The sequence below is a fragment of the Dicentrarchus labrax genome, unplaced genomic scaffold (assembly GCF_905237075.1).
Source record: "Dicentrarchus labrax unplaced genomic scaffold, dlabrax2021, whole genome shotgun sequence".
NCBI lineage: Eukaryota > Metazoa > Chordata > Actinopteri > Moronidae > Dicentrarchus > Dicentrarchus labrax.
This window is the reverse complement of record NW_026136715.1, coordinates 15932479-15953993: the sequence shown is the minus strand read 5'-3', so window position 1 is coordinate 15953993 and position 21515 is coordinate 15932479. Positions and strand designations below refer to the sequence as shown.

Below are 21515 nucleotides of genomic sequence, written 5' to 3'. Positions count from 1 at the left end.
GAAGAGACACCCACAGAAATAGTTGCTGATGGCATCAAGTAGTGAGATCAACCATCACAGACCACTCAGCCATCTCCTCCGAACAACTGCATCATTTAACATTTTCTCAGTTCCTGTTAATATTTATACACTTGCCATAAATATAAGGAGATGTTTATATGAACATGTGCAGTCTGTCATCCGGATCACATTTCAGATATCTATTCCATTTTAATAATAATACTTTTATGTGAATACTAACATTCTAATACATATGTACTTTTACTTAAAGTACCAGTGTGTAGGATTTAGCGGCATCTAGCAGTGTAGTTGCAGATTGTAACCCCCTCGCCTCACCGTGAAAGGTCCCTTCTAGAGCCAGTGTTTGGTTTGTCCATTCTGGGTTAGAGTAGAAATGTGGCCGTCTCCGTGGAAGAGGACTGTTAACACATGAGGACGACATGTTACATTTTTAGTGGCTTTTAGTAGTCGTTCATAGTTCGAATAGGTTGAACCAATTTAATTTGGAATTATGGATGTGGAAGTTTTTTTTCCTCAGGCTGTGGTAGGACAAATCTACTGACACGAACTGAGAATCAATTGCTCGCCTAGTCAAGGAAGACCAATTAATTGATAGATCATGAAAATCTAAGAGTGCAACTCAGAGAAAGCATGGCAGCTTCATTATAAGCTCAGAGACCAGTACTCTGGCAAAACACTGACAAGCCTCATGCAGGTTTGGTTGTTGTAGAATTAGTGGTATTTTGATTAAATACAAGTTAATTTAGGAATAGGGATCATGTGAGCACAATACTGCCAAAACTGAAATAATGAATTATGGACTTATAACTAGCTATATTTAAACAGAAGCCCCCCATAGGACCACAAGGTCAGGCAATAAGGCAGTTGATATTGTACTTTTACCTACAGCCTGATCCTTGCTGTAGGTTTATAAAGTCTGCGACAATATGGTCCACAACTCAACATCCGCGTTCTTATCAAGGTAAAAGCATCCTTCAAAATAAAAGTAGTTTATGCTATGTTATCGCAACTCATACAAGAGTTACAACTTTTACTGTGAAATGCCAGCGCGCACTGTGGCCGGAAATACCGGTCGTTATTGTGGCACGCTCCTTCCTCCCCTCCCTTCCTTGCTAGCGACTCGACTTAGCTAGCTATCGAGACAAGCTCTTTAAACCTTACAGTGTAATTATTATGAATTGATTGATCGGTGTAGTACATTTGATTTGAGTTTCTACAGTCCGGATAACAAGCCAACTACCAAAATGAACATACGAAACGCCAGAGTAAGTGTGCTGGAAATCTCTCGACAGCCATGCTGTTTCTTTCTAACTTGTAGCTAAGCTAGTTACTGCAGCCTACTCGATAGCTCACCAGACATTTCCGATTAAGGGGTTAGCATCGTGTCCTGCAGCTTTCTGACGTCCACTTTCTTTCTTTCAGCCCGAGGACCTTATGAACATGCAGCACTGTAACCTGCTGTGTCTGCCAGAAAACTATCAGATGAAATATTATTTCTACCACGGATTGTCCTGGCCTCAGGTGAGCTACAGTACACTTTCTCCTGTTTCCTGCTAACACCACTGCTCCCATCATTTACAGTGTGTTCCTGTGTTTGTGTGACACTATTCGCTTTCGTCGTTTCAGCTCTCATACATTGCAGAGGACGAAAATGGCAAAATTGTGGGATATGTGCTGGCAAAGATGTGAGTATCTGTGACCATTTATTTCCCATCACATCACTTGGAACAAAGGGGATATATAATGTGTTTCAATTAACTGTTGTGAACGTTTATTAGGGAGGAGGACCCAGATGATGTACCCCATGGACACATCACATCCCTGGTGAGTCTGAATGAGAAACATCATCCATCTCCTCCATTGTTTATATTACATGTTTTATGTCACTGAGGTATTTGGCTGGCATCATTAAACATAAACATAAACATAAAAACCCTTTTCTGTGTCTTCCAGGCAGTGAAGCGCTCCCACAGACGTCTGGGCCTGGCTCAGAAGCTGATGGACCAGGCCAGCCGGGCCATGATAGAAAACTTCAATGCTAAATATGTTTCGCTTCATGTTCGCAAGAGGTACCGTGCTCTTAGAGCTCGCTGTGAGCTTGTTAACTCTTTGTTTTGTTCAGATAAATTATTGTACGGTTTCCATTTTGCAAAATGTAATCAGGCTCTGACTGTGTGTACCATCTACTTACCAATCTTTTCTCCCCACTGCAGCAACCGAGCAGCCCTGCACCTGTACTCAAACACACTCAAATTCCAGTAAGTCTGTTTCTGTGCCAACATTATTTCAGTAATTTTATTGAAATGCATGAACTCCTGAGGTATTGTTACACAGTTGGCCTGATCATAGCTCAGATTTTCATAAATATTGAGGACATGAGGGGTGTTGAATAAGTTGGCATTATTAGCTTACTGCAGATATATTGGTGTTAGTGTTTTTTTTGGTATATGTCCGTCAAAGATATCTTTGAGTTCAGAAAAAGCAGTTAAGCTACAAGTGTTTGGCAGTGAATGCACATTAATCCAATACCATGTAACTTTTTAGCCTAGAAATTTGCCATTTTTTCCAGGATAGGAAAGTCATGAACCGCCCTACTGTGACTCTGACAAGGGCTTTAACCTGAGGCCATACGTCATTGATAGCAGTCATACAGGTTTAGTAGAATACACTTGTTAAAAAACAGTAATACATTCATGCACATATATTTATTTTATAACGCAGATTGTTATTCGATATTACTCTATACAAAAAGCTCAGGGATCAGAATTGGTAATAAAGACAACAATTAGATGACTTTTACATATTCTATAAGACAACAAAACAATGGTGAAACCAATATTGGCATCAAACATGTTCTCTACGCAGTGTATTTAAAAAACCAAACAAAATCCAGTAAACTAAAGACCATTTACATAGCTTGAAGGCTACCACTTTACCCTTTTCTGCTGTAAACACAAACTAATGGCGACACTTCAACTCAGTGAAAGCCTTTTTTTTCACTAGAGGCCATGACAATGAATTGGCAACTTTAAGATTAGCTATGGTTTCACTTGAGACCACTGTGGTGTAGTGGTGTTGTAAGAGTCCTGAAGTGTTGTAATGTGTGCACACTGCAGTGTGCATGGTGGATAATCTTCATTTTAACTAAATGTCACCATAATCTGGTTATTGTCACGCATTTGTTACCGTTTTTTTGTATCTCGATTATGTAATCTGTTACTCCACAAGCCTGATTGAGCTCCAGACACCAAAACACACAATGTTTTGGACTATGTTTTTTTTTATTTATTTAAGTTAATTATTGAAATATATTGTTTGAATGTCAGAAAAACATTCTGGTTGGGAAAAGCTGCACAGAAAACTCTTTTTATATAGAATGTAAACTCCTCATAGTTTGCTAAGCCCTTGAAATTATAAGGATAGAAAGCATAAGACCTCAGTGTCCTCAATGGCAGCCACGTGCCTGACTTTTAGATATTTGTTCTGACTGCAACTGATGTGTTATATTGTTGTTCCTCCACAGGATTAGTGAAGTAGAGCCTAAATACTACGCAGATGGGGAAGATGCCTATGCCATGAAGAGAGACCTGGCTCACATGGCTGATGAGGTGGTTTAATTCTCTATATGTATCCACTATAGCAACATAGATACGATTCACTACCTCTGGGGGTATGTGAACGGAGAATGTGAAATGAGCAGATTCTGGTTGTAAATGGGTTTGTATTTTTGTCTGTGTCCCACAGCTAAGAAAGCCTGGGGTGCGCGTGTCGGGTCAGGAGGCACCGTCGGGCCAGAGCCCGTCCGGGTCTGGTGACCAGGAGAGAGAAAGCGAGAGAGACAGTGGAGGAGAGAGCAAAGAGCTGAGTGAAGTCAGCGAGGCAACGGAAAGCACAGACGTTAAAGATTCTTCTTCTGATTCACAATGACATTGTAATCCTAGACATTTTTAAATTCATCCCCCACTTCCACTTTTTATCTCTATTGACAATATCTCTGACTTCACAAACTGTGACTATCTGTACATCAAAGCCGTTCCAACATTTCCGTCACTGGTTTTTCTTGAATCTTGCTTTTCACCGCAGTGATGAACAAAAAGTCTTGGATAACGACATGAATCAGGAAAACTGTTTTAATTGGATTGCTTTTGTCATTACTAAAAGTGACACAAAGTTCTGTGAGATATACAGAATTGAAAAGTTGTTTCAAATTGGTCTCTTCATTATTTAACAGAATTACTGCAAATAAATCTTTCAAATAATACTGTTGGTATCGCACTTATTTCAGTAAGTGATCATATGTTGTTTAGCAAGGAGGTAAAGTTAAAACAACACTAAATTGTTGGATTCACACCATCACAAATACCTCTGTTGTACACAACCGTGATCACAACTTGATCCATGATAAAGGTTCCCATCGATAATGAAAAACCCTTAGTGTGTCCATGATCTGACCATTTCCCACTTTGGCAACTCCTAGTGGCTGACAGCTTTAGTTACTGATTACTTTACATTGTAATTGTTCATATCCCTTCTGTCCAGTAAAACCATCGATCTCCAAATTAGGTGATTATGAAATATGATATTTTATGAAACTGAAAAATGAGATGTTCTTTTACTCCTTATGATCCTCCTACTCCTTTGATTTTCTGGAAAACGTGTCATCACAAAGCTGTTTGAGCTCATGAAAAGATGACCTTTTAATGATACATGGTTCTCACAGGGCAGTGACACTACAAGCGAGATGATTTCATAGAATATGATGCATTGTTGTAGATCAAACTATTAAAATTAGCACAACATCAAACATTTACAGCAGTAAAATGCAGCAGTGATATTAATAGAAAACCATATATAATAGTAAAACACAGAGACCATTGTCTGCAGAATGAGTACTTCCACTTTTCATGTTTTTAAGCAAAATCTTTCTGCTAATACTTAAATACTTTTTTAAGAAGGGTTTGAATGCAGGATTTTTGCTTGTATTGGAGTATTTTGGAGTACTGCATATAGGTTATATATATATATATATATATATATATATATATAGATTTAAGATAAGTAAAAAGCATGCTACTCTACATAAAGTCAAGTCATTGAAGGACACTGCATTCAAAACAATGTTTGACTTCTATAGTTAAATCCTCCCTGTTCACAAGCTGAAAGATGCTGGTGATATTTGTTATGTCCAGGTTCCAAAGTCAGCACTGCTTTAAACTGAAAAGTCATCCAACCATGAGTTATACAGTACTCAGAGACTAACATTGATCAACAGTGTCTTTTTGTCCTTTTGGAAAAAATATTGTTTCAGTTTCTAGACAAGAACGTGCTATATATTGGCAAATTGTGCACACTGCCCTTTCAGAAAGTTTGTCTGTCACAAATAACTCAGTTTCACACCTTCATGCCTTTTAGCGCTTTTCAGCTAGAGGCGAGAGAAAACAACAATGCTGCAGTTCTTCAACAGTGAACAGGCTCAGATAAATAAATAAAGTTATTACCTAATAGAAGCTTTTTTTTGTTCAAATGAACTGTTTCCAAGGTTACTAGCCATGCATTACTCATAATGAACTCTGCTAATACAGCATGTAAGCAAAGTGTGGATTATAGTGGCCGTCAGTGTTGTGCCAAGTATACCCCAGAGTATTCGGGGTGTTTTTTCCATAGTATAGCAGCTGATTTCACTCAGTAGCCTGTGAATAACCAGTGCAGAGGGACTAATCAGTGGAAACAGCTGGTGTTTGATTGGACTGAAAACCTTGTGTGGAGTTCAAGAGGTAGCATGAAAGAGAGCTCGAAAAGGTTTTCATTCCTCTCACTTGCACAGTTGCACACTGATGCCTCAAACTGAATGTGTGAGTGAGATGACGGGTGAGAAAGAGAGCAGTAGGGGAGTGTTAGTGTGTGTGTTAGAGAGAGAGAGAGAGAGAGAGAGAGAGAGAGAGAGAGAGAGAGAGAGAGAGAGGGGAGAGAGAGAGAGAGAGAGAAGAGAGAGAGAGATGAGTTCCACTCCACCCACATCCATCCGTGTCCAATGCGAGGGGGAGGTGAAACAGTTGAGAGCTTACTGTGCTATTAACTGGCATTATTTAGTTGCCTCAGTCTGGAGAAGAGACTAGTCAGGACTGCTCCTCATCAGGTAGGACTCCCTTTTTTTTTTTGATGTATTAAACTTTTCTTGATTTTCATATGCTGACCTGACCTGTCTGAGACCGTTTGCCATTTTAGGTCTTCTAAACATGTTTTTGTACAGCTAAGTAAGTGCTGTCATGAAGGATAGTTCTGCTTGATTGTGTCAGTTATGTTATTGTTGGCTTCAGACATATCCCTCAGGTCATTAATGTTTCATAGCTCAGACAGCGTATATGTGTTTGTACTTGTCAAAACCCAGAGTGAAATGCAGTATTATCATGAAAGCAACTGAAAAGCCAGTAAGTTTAGGTTAAGACCAGCTTTAATGAAATATTACAGCACGTTGTGACGACAGAAGGTGATGATTCACTGCTGAGCACACAGAGAAAGAATGAAAGGGCTCATGGAAAAGGGTGACATACGCTGGAAAAATTAGATACTCTCCTTTATAACAGAGTTTTGGGTTTGCTGTAATGCAGCAGACTCATTTTTATCAGGTCAGTTGGTAAATGTCTCAGCTGAAGAGAATGCTGATGAGTGATGTTTGGCCTCTGTAAAAAAGGGAAGTTGCGAGGGGAAAGAGAGAATGTGTGTGCTGATTGTGTACAAAGGGTTATGATCCAGCAAGAAAACACCCCACTCTTCCCCTTTCTGATGTGCACTAAATGTCGTCGTAATACATGATATCTTGTAGACAATTCTTTATTTGTCTAAGGCACGTCAGATGATGTTTAAATGACGATCCTGCAATGACATGCTACTGTCTTACACCCCCCCCGCACCATTTCATCTATATTCTGATGAGAACAGGCCAGTATATTATATTGGGTCTGAGTTTCTGTCATAAAACATAATACAAATGACAAGAAACCAAAACCAGTGTTTTCAGTTTCAGACACACTTAAATCTAAACTGGATTATACTTTCTGTAAAGGTTCTCAGTAATCCAGTCCAGAATATCTAGAAATACTAAGCAAAAAGCAGCTGTATACAGAATATACTATGAGGGCATCAGTAAACTTGAGTGTATGGTAAAACCACCTGTAGTCTTGAGAACAAACCTCCCCACAGAGTTGTAGGCTCTGTGTGACACCCTATTTTTAGGTCAGCTGAGTTGTAGCTAGAGCTATTTTTGCACCTCGTGCAATTCTGCAGCGTGATCGGTGCAGCAGGCAGCGCACATGCCAACTGGTTTTCTGGTTGTCTGCCATTCAGCAGAGGGTGACCAGTCTGAAGAGATGTGTTACAGTAAGATGAACATGCTCTTTTTGCTCTTTCTGTGGCAGGAGGAAGTTAGCATAGTCTGTGGAGGGAGGGGAGGGGGGGGGTGTTGTAGCACAAAGAGTGTTAAAGTTTGTAGAGAGAGGCATGCTTGGGTACAGCATGGATCACAGGCCTTGATTTTTACCAGACTTTGTCCAGCAATTAAGATCATAATATCTTGCATGCGTATAAAGACTCTTTCTGTAAGGGGGGTCAAAAGACACAGCGTAGTTGATATTTTATACTACGTGGTGAGATAATAAAATATTCACTTCCTTTATCCAGAATTCCACCCAGTTGGAGCAACAATGACTTCCCATGTAAAACTCCGGAAGGAGAGGGTTGGTATGGTGGACTACGACACACAAATCAAAGGTAAAATAATATAACTTTTTATTAGCATCACTCTAATAACCTATCTCTTATCACAGCCCACCTCAACTGTGATCAACATGTGTTCTCTTAGTGCAAAAAAAAAGTTTCTCACCTACAGCAAGACTTTCAGAATGAGTCATATTCTCTTATGTGTTTCTCACTCCCCTTCTTTCTTTCTTTCTTTCTTTCTTTCTTTCTTTCTTTCTTTCTTTCTTTCTTTCTTTCTTTCTTTCTTTTTTTTTTTTTTTTTTTTTTTTTTTTTTTTTTTTTTTTTTTTTTTTTTTTTTTTTTTTTTTTTTTTTTTTTTTTTTTTTTTTTTTTCTTTCTTTCCAGAGGTGCGATGCCAGCTTGTAGACCAGCTGAAGGTGTTGGACTTGCAACTTGAGCAAAAGAGCCAGCAGCTGCAGGACCTGACAGACTACCTTAGACGACGGAGTGAGATTGAAAGCGAATATGCTCGTTCCCTTGAAAAACTCTCTGAACGGTTCACTTCCAGGATCAAGAGGTAAAAGCAATCCTCTCTTTGAAGGTGCACATAATAACTAACCAGCAGTTCATTTGAGGCCACTGTTGTGAAATAGTCCCGAGCGTATCTTACAGAGTTTGTTTTTTTTTGTGTCTGTGTCTTCCTTTCCACCCTGACCAATGCTCAGGAAGGAGCCCAGTGGTAACTCAGTGGCCCAGGTCTGGCTGGCTCTGCTGTCCCAGACCCGCCAAGAAAGTAGGGACCACAATAGACTGAGTGAAAGCTGCAGCAACCTTCTCATCCAGCCCCTCACACACTGCCTGGAGTACACACAACGCCTTGCCAAGAAGGTAACACAAGCATAGTCATTCATTGCGCATTTGAGACAAGTCTGCAGTCTGTATAGTACAATTTACCTGACTGTAGCAATGCTGCCACTTTCCTTTTCTGGCTCGTACTCTTGTCTTCCCTCTGAACTCTTGACATTAAAAAACATATTTTGTGGTGCACTGTGTTCTTTAAGTGTTGTGCCATCTCACTGTGGTATTTTGTCTTTCTAGAGTAAAGACATCTGCACTCAGCTGCAAGATGGGCTACTCAAGGTTACCACAGAGCTGCAGACTGTAAGTGAGAAACCAACCACCCAAAACATTTTCCGTTTCCTATACAAACAAAGGAAAGCATGGCTATGTGTGTCTGTGTGCAGGCATGGCGGACATACTACCAGTACCACTCAGAGTACGTGTGTGCAGAGGGGAAACTTAAGGAGGCAGAGAGACAGGAAGAAAAGCAGAAACAGAGTGCTGCTAAGAAACTCGAGCGGTTAATAGAAAAAGTAAATAATTATCCTTTTTTTAATGTAGTATTATGTGCATACATGTGTGTCTATTTCACCTCTTATAATTGATTGTTTTATGTGCCACAGAGGCAATGTAAGGTCCAAGAAATCTACCTGAAGTGCAGCAAAGCCCGAAATGATTACCTGCTAAACTTGGCTGCCGCCAATGCCTCCATGAATAAGTACTACCTCCAAGACATCTCTACTCTCATAGATGTGAGTGTATCAGTGCACACCTGTTTGTGTCCGCTGTCTTTTCCCTTGAACAGGAAAAAAAACAGCATGTATCACTCAAAAGTTATGGAGTCAATTTTAAAGTCTGGCCAATGAACACACGTTTAAACACTGGAACATAATGTCATATTAGACCTGTAGTGCCAGAGATGTCACTTAAAATATTATGTTTTAAGGAAGTCATCATCTGAAAGCAACCACATTAAATGAGTGATTATTATAATTTTCATTGTTTCCTCAGTGTGCAGATGCAGGGTACCACCTCTCTTTGGGCCGGGTGATGCAGGCCTACCTGTCCAGTCGGTGGCAGACTCAGGAGAACTTGAGCACGGGGCTGCAGCAGCTCGAAGGCACCGTGTCTGGACTGGATCAGAGCCACGACAGAGACACCCTCCTGCAGGACCACTATAACACCTTCTCAATGCCCCTTCGCTTCCCCTATCAGCCCCATGATGGAGACCAGGTCTGTACTCTTTGTGTTCATCTGTGTATTCATTGTATTCAGCTGTTTTGCATTAACTCTACGTTCTCTTGTTTGTCAGGTTTCTGAGGTCAGCGCAGAGTGTGAGATGAGAGGTGATCTGGAGACCAGATACAAACAGATACAAACAAGACTGAAGGCAGTCACCCAGGAAACAGAGGAGGTGGGGTACATCACACAATCTTTAGCACCTCATTATCACTTTTTTGTGGGTCTACTGTATTCACCGGTGTAACCAATCACATCTTCCAGGGGAGACTCATTCAAGGCCGTAAATACAATTATTTTCTTGTTTTCTTAACAATATTTTAGTAGATAGGAAGCGTCCTATGGTCAAGTAAAGAAAGCTTGTAGTATTCAAAATCAATTTGTGTTACTTCTCTATAGAAGCATTTGGCCAATAGCTTGCCTTCAGGTTGTTAAATGTCAGGAATGAACTTTAGTCACTACATCTCAAGTCTAAGTCAAGATTGAGCATGTCCATCACATTTTTACCTCATTGTTTGTGTTTTAAATGTCGTCAAATTGTAATACTGGCCTTTCCAACATTTACTTGAATGCAACATAATTATTACATTTTCACTTCACCTCACACTCTCATACTGTGTTATGCACGCTGTCACCATGTTAATTTGACTGTAGGTAACTGGAATGATTATAATTAAATGCAGCATTGCCAAAGCTTAGTATTCAGTTGTTTCTCTGCCTCTGTCATGCAGACCAGTAAGAGCATGTTGGCAGCCCAGTCTTCCCTGCTGGAGGGTATCGGTGATGATGTTCTGGACCCCAGCAGTGGTTTGTCTCAGGATGGCAGCACTGAGAACCTGACAATGAAGCCCAGTGTGGCCCGACGCAGGGCCAACCTGCAGGAAATAGAAAACCTCTACTTCACTGTGAGTCTGTTTTTTAATGTGATAAACCAGACTAGCAAGAAACTGTTTGTTTAGGAAGGGTTGAATTTTATACAGTCGGTGAATATGTGACTTTTAGAGTTTTGGTTGACTATGGCCATGGCCAGAACCACAGTGACTGCATGATAATGACTTTAAATCACACCTGCTTTGTTTTACAGAGAGTAAAAGAGTACCTTGTAGGAAGCTCCCTGGTATCTAAACTGCAAGCCAAACATGACCTGCTTAAAGTAGCTGTGGAAAAAGGTATCACTTCTGCATTTCTCACAGAACTATACCAAAAAGCAAACTGCTGACCCAAAGTGTCATTTGATAACCATGCATTGTGTGGAATTATTTCCTCCCCCCCCCCCCCCAACCACCCACAATAGTTAAATCTTTATTCATTCTAAGTGTATTTCTCAATTCTTCTTACTGGTTGGTTCTCATTTAAGCTGGTTCTTTTTTTTTTTTTTTTTTTTTTCTTTTTTTTCTCTTGCGCTTTTGTTCCTTTTTAGCAGAAGAATCAAATGGACATCAACCTAGGTACGCATATAATTGTTTAAAGAGTTCTCATAGTCATTGTGTTCTTGGTTTAATTGCAAACAATGTTGAAACTTCTTTACATTATGGTTTCTGGCTCTGCAGACACAATGGAAAGTCTGTGCGCATCAGGAAGAATCAATCAAGTGCCAATTTGATGCACAACCACAAACTTTTCAATGGGGACATGCTGTCCTTCATACAGGTAGCTCCCACCACAATTACAAAAATACCACCACTTCCCTTTTCAGCATGTCTCTTTCTTGATAATCCGTTTTTTTTCTTTTTCCAGTGTATCCGATAAGTGATTGTTGTATGGTATTGGACTTGCTTTTTGTGAAATTCATCACTACACTTTCATTCAGGCATCAGGACAACAGATTCCAGTTGTTGTGGAAAGTTGCATTCGCTTTATCAACCTCAATGGTGAGTATTGAAGACTGAGGGGAACTGTAAAACAGCAGCTGCACATTTGTATATTAAAGACATTTACGTTTTAAAAAAATTCTGCTTATGAGGTCTCCACCATGAAGGGATATTCAGAGTGCCGGGGGCTCAGATGGAGGTCAACAACCTGAGGGATGCATTTGAGCGAGGTAGGCATGTGTGTTTCTGTGTAATGTGTGCGTGTGTTGCATGACCCAAATGTATCCTCATCGAGTGGCTCCCCTCACTTTGGAGCATTAATAATGTGGGGCAGTGTGCTGTGGGCTTCCCCTGCAGGAGAGGACCCCCTGGCTGAGCGGACATGTGACCTGGATTCTGTCGCTGGAGTGCTGAAGCTCTACTTTAGATGTCTGGAGAATCCCCTCTTCCCCATCGACAGCACCAGCCAACTCCTGGAACATACCCGTAAGAGTGTGTGTGTGTGTGTGTGTGTGTGTGTGTGTGTGTGTGTGTGTGTGTGTGTGTGTGTGTGTGTGTGTGTGTGTGTGTGTGTGTGTGTGTGTGTGTGTGTGTGTGTGTGTGTGTGTGTGTGTGTGTGTGTGTGTGTGTGTGTGTGTGTGTGTGTGTGTGTGTGTGTGTGTGTGTGTGTGTGTGTGGGGGCCAAATGAGGGTGGCTGCGAGCGTACAGCCGGAGCTCTTATCTTTCTTTCGTCACCTTTTTTCAGAAATAAAGAACGAAGCAGAGAGAGCAGCTCAGCTCAAAATGATCATCTCTTCCTACCCCAAGCCCATCATCATTGTCATGAGATACCTCTTTGCATTCCTTCATCAGTGAGTATTTAGTGGGCTGTAGGGGTTACCCAGCAAAAGGAGGAATAGAATAGTTTAACTTTTATCACTTTTTAAAAAAAAAAAAAAGAGAAATTATTTATAGTGATGCTAGTTTGACTATGATGACTTTAAAAAAAAAAGTTTTTATCTACAAACCTAATAATTTACTCAGAGGAGATTCCTTAAGACAGAATCTTTTCTAATTGTGGGTCTGTGTTCAAATGTGGATCTATTGTGGGGATGCTGGACATGAAAATGTTTGGGAATCCAGATTCAGTATGTAGCATTTAGGAGGATCTATTTTTAGAAATGGAATATAATATTCATAGATATGTTTTCATTAGTGTATTGTCACCGGAATATAGGAATGGTTTTGTTTTTTGTTAGCTTAGAATGAGCCTTTTTATATCTACAGACACTGCAGATTGCCTTTCATGGAGTCCGTCATGTTTCTACAGTAGCCCGGGGCTGACAAACCAAACGCTACTACACCACTAGATAGGGGTGCTTTGGTACAACCATAGTTTCTCTTTCACGCTTGGAAGGCAAGGGTGAAGCGATGCACTTGCAATAATGAGAATGTGTACCTACAAAAAGAATTGAACAATCATTCACAGGAGGAAACCAAAATGTTTCCTTCTAGAAAGGGGAAGGACCACATTTAGTTTTTTTACCGTTAGTGGATGTCTTATTAGATCTGGTGAAAGTATAATGTATCAGGGATTTTTTTCCACATTGTCAACTACTGACTTCACACGTTCTATACACGTTGCAATAAAACTGAAGCAAACCAAATTAAAGGGGTGAAAATATTTGAATATAGTTTCAGCTTCAGCTTTGTTTCACTACTTGCCTCTCAACTTTCCATATTTAAGAAACTCTCTACTTCATTATATAATTTTGTGTTTCTCTGCCTCCAGTGTGTCTCAGTACAGTGACGAGAACATGATGCAGCCTTACAACCTGGCTGTGTGTTTTGGCCCCAGCCTGGTAAGAGGGGCTCACGATGATGATGTTGTCACCCTGCAGCCTCAGATCAATGCCCTGGTGAAAAACATCATCCTCCAGCACGAGAGCATCTTCCCCAGCCAGAGCGAAGTACAAGGACCGGTGTATGAGAAATGCATGACACTGGAACAGGATGACTGGTAGGAGAAAATATGTGCATACACAACACATACACACAACATGGATACAGTGTATGGTGCAATGATTATCTGTATCTTCACAGTGAGCCTATGATTGAAGAAGGAGATGTAGAAGCAGATTACACCCATAGCAAAGATGGTAAGTTTATGTGCTTGCCTTAATTGATCACTCCTGTAAGGCCGAGATGGTGTCTCTGAATAGAATAAAAGGATATAACAGAATGTGATGTGCTTACAGAGTTGGAAACAGGACACTCTGCTGACAACAACACCAGCTCGTCTGCAGCACCAACACAGAAAGGAACAGACCGTCCTAGAGCATACAGCAGCGGTGCAATTGACCAAAGTAGGTTGACAGGTGGTCCAGCAGGGGGCGGCGTCGCTTCAAGTGGGAAGTTAATGCTCCAGATTCCCATGGGGCCACAGTGCAGGCCACGGCGGGTCCACTCTCCTGGCTATGTGCGCAGAGAGTGAGTACCACTGAATGCTGCAGTGTTACAACTGATTTGTTATGTTTGTGTGAGAAATTAATCTTTTTTTTTTTTTTTTTTTCTTCTGCATACAGACTTCAGGAACACTCATCTTCTGAGGATATTACCAATCAAATAGACAAGGTCTGTCTTGTTTCTCATTTGGTTTTAAATTACTGGAATAAGTATTTTATTGAAGGGTTTGTCAGTTGTAACTAATGGTTTTAATGAGTTAGTTAATCAACAGCTTGCTCAAAAAAAAAAAAAAATCATCTGCAATAATAAATGTTAAGTCAGAACAATCGGTCAAGTCTGCAGTTGTAAATGTTGCAATTTGACAAGATGCTAATAAACAGATTTTGGTCCAGATGTTCTGAGCTAAAAAGATAAATCAAGTTTTGTAACTGAGGATGCTAGCAAAAGATTTTCACAACTTGGCAACCCCAGCGTTGTTAATGGCTTATAATTAATCCATAAAGCATTAGTTAATCTATTCACAGTCATTATGTTATTAGTTATAACTTACAAACCCTATTAGGACTGTCTTATTAGAAAGTGGCACTAAATTATTAATAATTTAATGACGATCGTACATTATGGCTTTTCTGTCAAACATAATCTGATGCTCTCGAGCAGAAGGGAGTGCAGAGAACAAAGAGCGTTTTGTCTTCTTCCTCTCTCTCATCACTATTGTTTATTTCATCTCACAGGAGGTCTGTCGCCAGATGGACTCGGTCTTCAAGGAGCTCCTCTTGCGGCAAGGGGTGCAGGATCCCACCTCCACCGCCTCCTCTCCCTCTGCCCAAGCTCCCCAGAAGAAAGGGAAGCGGGATGTACGGAGAGGGAAAGGAGCTGGGCTCTTCAAAGCAGCAGATCCACTGGACTGAGAGGACTGGCATCAGTAGATGACATGAGGAGAGGGGGAGAGAGCAAGATGATACAAATGAAAACTGAGTTGTAGGGTGATGTGCTCTGACAGTAGCTTTCAGCACATCTATTTCTAGAAAACTGAGATCACTGACCCATAGCCACTTCTCTGAGGTCCCTGCCGCACTGGGCTTCTTTCCACATGGTGGCTCCCTACTCAGAAGCCATTTCATTCATGGTTTTTTACAGCAGTACCCTTCTGTGACTGCAGTACAATGTGCAAACTGTGGATTACTTGAAATGCACAGATATGTTTGTGTACAGCTGAATGTGGTTATGCAACTATCTGCATCTGTGTAGGTGTTTATATTAAACTGGAAACAGTTTAAGACACATTTTCTAAGTGTTTTTTAGTCAGAACACACACACACACACACACACACACACACCTCTACATACAAGCAACACATTATTCATCAGAACATCTGTTCATGAGATTGAGTCACATGATTGATAAGATTGATAAGACAACTGTGAATCTGTAGCTGTATGGAATTTGTATATATTAATTATTTGTAACTTGGTTTACACTATATGATTTGTCTGTATATCTAGGCTACATGTCAAATAAATATTTTGTCTATCCTGACTGTTTTTTTTTTTTTTTTCTTAAGATATCAGGGCTGGGACTGTGGCATGTGTTTATAGCATTTTTTTTACTTTAAGCCTCGGTTATTGTGATGATAATAATATGATATAATTTAGTATCTAAATATTTCTTGTTTATGATTTCCATTTAGTGAAATAAGCTGAAGGTGTTTTAGACATGCCTTTCATATTAGTGTAACAGAATTATGAAATGAGAGAAACCCCAAACTGTATCATTAAAAAAACAAAAAGAAAAGGACTGTGAACAACATTAAGGTTAAAAAAAAAAAAAAAAAGTTTGAGCCAGTGTGCACAATACCAGGGCCTTGCTTTGAACTGGTACATGGAACTGAACGGAAAGCAACTATTATTAGTTACTGTCATTAATAACACTTGTGCTTTTGCTGCTATGACATGTCATAATGTCTATAAAAGGGGCTATTGGCGGCGTTGACAGACTCTCAGTTGGTAACTACACATTTCCATGAAACCTTTGAGAAAATGTTTTTAATTATATAAATATTTATATTGCTAAATTACTTGTAAGATAAACAATGGTAATGCACAAAGAAAATACCAGAAGGAAGAGAAAGAAAAAAAATTAAAATTAAAACATTAAACATTATGCTTTTGCACGGCTTGAGGTAGAAATTGTTTGTATATATATTTTTGGTAGGATTATAGCAAGATCAAGTCTTTATGAATAGTGAAGTCTTCTTATTTGTGTATACAGATCATTTACTTCATTTAAAGTTGTCATATAAAAATACTCCAGCAGAAGTGAGAAGTCCCACATTTAAAATCTTACTTAAATAAAAATAGGCCTATTGAGGTATTATTAGTAAGATTAATTAAAGTATAAAAGTAAAAATACTTATTAATTAACAGAATGCCTCCTGTCACTTTTATATTATTATATAGGTTTAGGTTTATACACATAATTTATAATAAGCATTTAATATTTGAGCTGGTTTAGCTGTGTGGTTAATTTTAATCATTTTATACACTTTTGGGCAGTGTGTCATATTTTATAAAATTATATTTTTCAATGCAAAATAAATTGTATGGCTGTCAGATCAATGTAGTGGAGTAAAAAGTACAATATTTTGCTTTAATATAGGGTGGAGACAAACTATAAAGCAGCATAAAATGGAAATAGCCTGACGTTAGGCTACAAGTACCCTAACATTGTTCTAAAGTAGCTGCAGTAGGCCTACGTCAGTAAATGTACTTATTCCACACTAAAACACTGTAGCAACTGTCAGCACTTTGGTCAACTTTGGTTGTTTTTAAAGTGCTTAACAAATAAAGTTGGATTGGATTGGATACCATACAGCACCTATATCTAACATATCATAATCATATTATAATATATCACGTTGAAATATATTTAGCAAATCAGACGTGGTACAACTTATAATAATAATATCTTAGAATGATTAAAATCTAAAGCACATTTATTACATTTCAATAAATCCTATCAGTATCCTCTATTTTGATTCAGATGACGTGTCAACTGAGTACCTTCCCAGAATGCTTCGCGGCGCAACAGTCCACGTCATGCAGGCGCATGCGCAGAGGCGTAGCAGCGGTGAGCTGAGGTGGACTTCTTCCCTTTGCTCAGTGTGACAGGAGCAGTGTAGTTCAGCAGCAGGACCTCAAGAACGACTCCTAACCTCCCAGAGAACCTGTCAGACGCCACGATGATCCGGATAGCCGCCCTCCTCGCTCTGCTGGTGGTCACCTGCTCGGGTGAGTCAGCGGGGGGATCGGGGGGATCGGGGGGAGAGATCTGCCGGGGTTAATTAGCCTGTAATGCTAACCAGCCTTAGCTAGTGGCTCTGCCATTGGTCTTCTAAGTTAGGGGTGGTTTAAAGGCTCAGTGACACCTGTATTCATTGTTAATGCCGTGCGGACGATGCATTGGTGTCCGAGATATGAGCTAACCTCAGCTGTGCTCTGTGACTACAGGAGAGAGCTGCACAGACCCGGCGATCACTCCGTCGGCCTACACCACCTCCGACGCCGTCATCTCCTCTGAGTCTGTCTTCATCGTTGAACTGAGCCTGGCCTGTGCCAACGGAGCACAGGTAACAGTCCTATCTCCAGCACTTCTAACACACAGGCGGATTGTATTGATGTTATTGAGCGACTGACTGTCTGGTGATCATTGTTTGTCCTCCTCAGAGTGTGACTCTGTATGCTGATGTCAATGGAAGACAGTTCCCTGTGACTAGAGGCCAGGATGTTGGCAAGTACCAGGTATGGTAGTGGCTTCATATGTGTACTGATTTAAGGCTCTTATTGTATTGGTTGTGTTTTATGGTTGCTATTAGAAAGGCTAAGATGGATGATTTAATATTCCATAGCTCTGACCTAACAAAATCTAATCATTTATTCTTTATTAATTAAGTACATCAAAAAACTTCACTTACTTACTTTCATAGAACCTATCAAATGTTTAGCAAGAATTTAAAATAAATTATTATTGGCTCATAATTCATCGACTAGGAATGATACATGATAAATATAAATATATAAACTATATAAAACAACACCTGAAACACTCAACTATACCTTTCTGACATATATGTTGACAATCTGACAATCTGACCAGCCTACCACTTCAGACAGACAGTGACCAGTGTGGAGATGTGAATTCAGAGTTTGACCTTCTGTCTTTTATTCGGCACACAACTTCTTCTGTCACATTTTGACTGAATGACTGAAACGCGTTGTGCACTGTTAGAACAGGTCCTCACATTTCGGCCCTTTCTATTACAGCAGGATTTTCTCCTTGTCTTTTAGTGCGGCCATTCAGAAAAGCTATAAACACTTTTCCCTTCTGTTTGTACATACTTAATCATTTTGAACATACAGCCTTAATCTATTACTGCACTTCCTTATTATTGTGCTTATAGTTTTTTCTTACTAGTTAATTACTTTTAAACAGGTTTATTTGGCATTTTAATCCTGTTCAGCACTGGTTCTGGTTGGTTGGTTGCTTTAATTATCCTATATAAATAAATTTCACCTTGACCTTGAGCTCAGCAGCCTATAAACACACTCCACAGCCTCTCAGAGAGGTGTGAAAGCTTTTAATTTAGATACTTCTACATAAACCTGCCATTTAACAACATGCAACTTCTTTCCTCAGGTGTCCTGGAGTCTTCCTCACAAACAGGCCAGCTCTGGAACATATCAGGTCAAATTCTTTGATGAGGAGTCCTACAGTGCTCTGCGCAAGGTTAGTGTTTGATGCAAAGATAATCATTGATTACTACCAGTGAGCTCCACTTATTGTGCAATGTACTGTCTTTTTAAGAAAAGGTTTGTGCTGTTTAATCTGAATTATATGTGTAAATCTTCTTTGTTCCAGGCCCAGAGAAACAATGAAGATGTAAATGCCATTGAGCCTCTCTTCTCTGTCAACATTGACCACAGGGTGAGTCTCTTACGGGCATGACTTGTGTATGAAATGTGTCACTTGAAATGATTAAAAACAAAGAGAATTATCAGCCCACTCTGCAGTTGCCCTCAGCTTTAGGGAGCTTTATAGCATCTCTCAACTCATTGTTTCATTTTACTGTTTTAAGCTGCTGTTTGCAGCAAAAGAGCACTAAAAACCTCTGAACAGAAGTTAGTGAGCCGCTGGTGGTGCATTTAGCAGATATTTGCCTCAGGATACAGTGGAGACCAAAGGCAGAACTAAAGGAGAGTGATTACTGGACTTTTATTCACTAAGGGAACATAAACACGACTCCCAATGAATAGTAATGTTGCTCTGTATCTGCTGGACGTCATGTAAATAGCCAACTTAAAAGGTGATAATATGTCAGTGCTGTGTTTATTGTTTTTTTTCCGGTGCCAAGAGGCCAAAAAAGGTTAGGTTAGTGTATTATTCCTCAAGTCCAGAGAACATATTAAACATATAATGAAATCATTTATTAGAAATAATCCAATTAGAATAAGCATTTTTCAAATTGTTTCAATATTAGATAAGTATAAGTAGTCCTGTAGGATTCCTCAGTACAACATTACTACTGTAATTGATTTTATTGTACTGAAAAGGTAGGACAGTCCATTAATAATGTTATACTGTAAGAATGACTCTGATCGGTCATTGTGTACTTTGTGAAATCACCCCGTGTTGCTTCAGGCTCAGAGTTTTCCTAGAGCCAGGTGAAACTGTAATGTGTAGTTGGTCATAATGTGTTTACTCCTCTGTAAACCTGCAATGAGTCTTTTTTTTTTCTTTCTTTTTTTTAATTAATCTCTCTCAACAGGGTGCGTGGAACGGCCCATGGGTGTCTACTGAGGTGGTGGCTGCACTCATTGGTATTCTGTTCTACTACATGGCCTTCAGTGCTAAGAGCACCATTCAAGCATAAACAGATTCACAATCACAATTTAACCACTGGATCAAAAAAAGACTGAATTCTGGTGGCACTCGACCAACGATCCATCATCCAGTGTGTTGGCAAGCCAATAGGATTTTGCCACATGGTCTGCATTGGGACGAGGAGCAAGAGTAGCAGTCTTTGTATTTCTTTATTCAGACTGTGTCTGTATGCTATCAGTCTTATCTTATCAATTTACAGATGAATTTCGTTGCAAGTTTGTCTTGTCAGTATGGATGGAATTTTGTAATCTTTTGATAAACCAAACAATAAACCTGGACCACTTAAATAAAAAACAAAAAATACAAATCAGATCATGTATTGTGTTCAGTCCTGCTTCAAAGATGTTGCTACATCCAGATCGGATTATCATTTTTCCCTCTGTGTGGATGGTCGGAATGGGACTTACAGATGTGCTGATCCCCAACTGAGAGAAGTCAAGACCTTTGCATATGAAATGTCAATAATGTGACCTGCACTGACTGGCCTGAACCGGCCTAGTGTATTTGTCTCTTCCAGTAAAATGAATAAATGGCTTGTTTTTCTCCAAGTGTTTTGTGTTGGTTCATGTGATAGTCCAGTGACAGACCGCCTCTTCTATAAATTCCTTTTACTCCAAGACAGACTGGAAGGTTTGTGGTTTCTTGTTCCATAGCAACATATGTCAACTATGAAATTTTCCCTGGTTGTCAGTGGTAAATTGGCAAATAGTCTGGATTATTCAACTATCCCTGACCTCATCTTGATCAAACGATAACTCGTTCCAAGCGGATTTAGCTTTCACAGACTTAATTGCTAGAGGGATGAAAGATGGTTATACAGCTTTTCTTAAGAGCTACAGTTTCTGTGCTCCATTCAATATCTCATCTGATAAACAGTTTATAAAAATATCCATTAAGATGTACACCTCATGTACTGATGGAACATTTCTGCTACTATGAAATTAATTTATTATTTTTAGCTTTTAAAACTCTAACCCCAAGTACACATTTGATAAGATCGATAGTACTTAACAAAACCATGAAGAAAAACTCTGTTGTTGATGTAAACATGTTCAGCTAGAGGGTTGTGGCTGAACTCTCAGTGGAAATTACTGCTATTTTTGTCTGCAGAGGAGAGGCATCACTGTCCCACCGGCATTCCTAGATAGTCAAGGAGAGGTACGTGTACGACCACAGCAGCACACCCGCAGCTGATGGCCTGTCCTGTTTTCTCTCGATGTGCACCAACAGACCACTCGGTATACGTGTTTAATCAGTAAAAAGGCGCTGGAGCTACTTACCTTCCTGACCTGCTGCAGTGCAGTGCCACCAGTTGAACACACTGGGGCAGTTCTGTGCTGCTTTTTAAACCTGCTAGATTGAGAGTGAAGCCAGCTATTACCTCATCATGGACAGATTACACATGCTTTTTACTGATTTAATATCAGCTGGTGCTAGTGTTAAGGCAACAAATTGCAAATAACACACTTTGAGCCACTCTTCTGTTTTACATCCACTCCACTCTAGTTTGTCACATTTATTG

The 21515-nt window shown here is 39.8% G+C and overlaps 3 protein-coding genes across 4 annotated transcripts; all 3 read left to right on the top strand.

The window, feature by feature from the left end:
* The first annotated feature begins 1099 nt into the window (after positions 1-1099).
* Positions 1100-4282, top strand: naa10 (N-alpha-acetyltransferase 10, NatA catalytic subuni). The gene is made up of 8 exons (XM_051425712.1): positions 1100-1286; positions 1444-1542; positions 1648-1706; positions 1800-1845; positions 1975-2090; positions 2235-2279; positions 3545-3629; positions 3766-4282. Exons 1-8 carry the CDS (start codon positions 1266-1268, stop codon positions 3946-3948), a joined length of 654 nt encoding a protein of 217 aa, XP_051281672.1. The 5' UTR covers positions 1100-1265; the 3' UTR covers positions 3949-4282.
* Positions 4283-6011: 1729 nt separating this feature from the next.
* LOC127377532 (rho GTPase-activating protein 4) lies at positions 6012-15592 on the top strand. Of its 2 annotated transcripts, none has more exons than XM_051425499.1 (22): positions 6012-6157; positions 7699-7788; positions 8122-8293; positions 8442-8604; positions 8815-8877; positions 8961-9089; positions 9180-9308; positions 9568-9789; positions 9869-9970; positions 10527-10700; positions 10880-10964; positions 11219-11243; positions 11346-11445; positions 11606-11666; positions 11759-11836; positions 11964-12092; positions 12353-12458; positions 13379-13606; positions 13690-13745; positions 13845-14076; positions 14172-14220; positions 14787-15592. In XM_051425499.1, the coding sequence occupies exons 2-22, from the start codon at positions 7722-7724 to the stop codon at positions 14961-14963; spliced, it is 2547 nt and encodes an 848-aa protein (XP_051281459.1). In that variant the 5' UTR covers positions 6012-6157; positions 7699-7721; the 3' UTR covers positions 14964-15592. The 2 variants fall into 2 exon arrangements, with proteins under 2 accessions (XP_051281459.1, XP_051281458.1); XM_051425498.1 differs by having other exon boundaries at positions 11216-11243.
* A 1569-nt stretch (positions 15593-17161) lies between these two features.
* Positions 17162-20541, top strand: ssr4 (signal sequence receptor, delta). Its single transcript, XM_051425677.1, has 6 exons — positions 17162-17343; positions 17563-17681; positions 17779-17853; positions 18749-18838; positions 18971-19036; positions 19878-20541. Exons 1-6 carry the CDS (start codon positions 17295-17297, stop codon positions 19980-19982), a joined length of 504 nt encoding a protein of 167 aa, XP_051281637.1. The 5' UTR covers positions 17162-17294; the 3' UTR covers positions 19983-20541.
* The last annotated feature ends 974 nt before the right edge of the window (positions 20542-21515 follow it).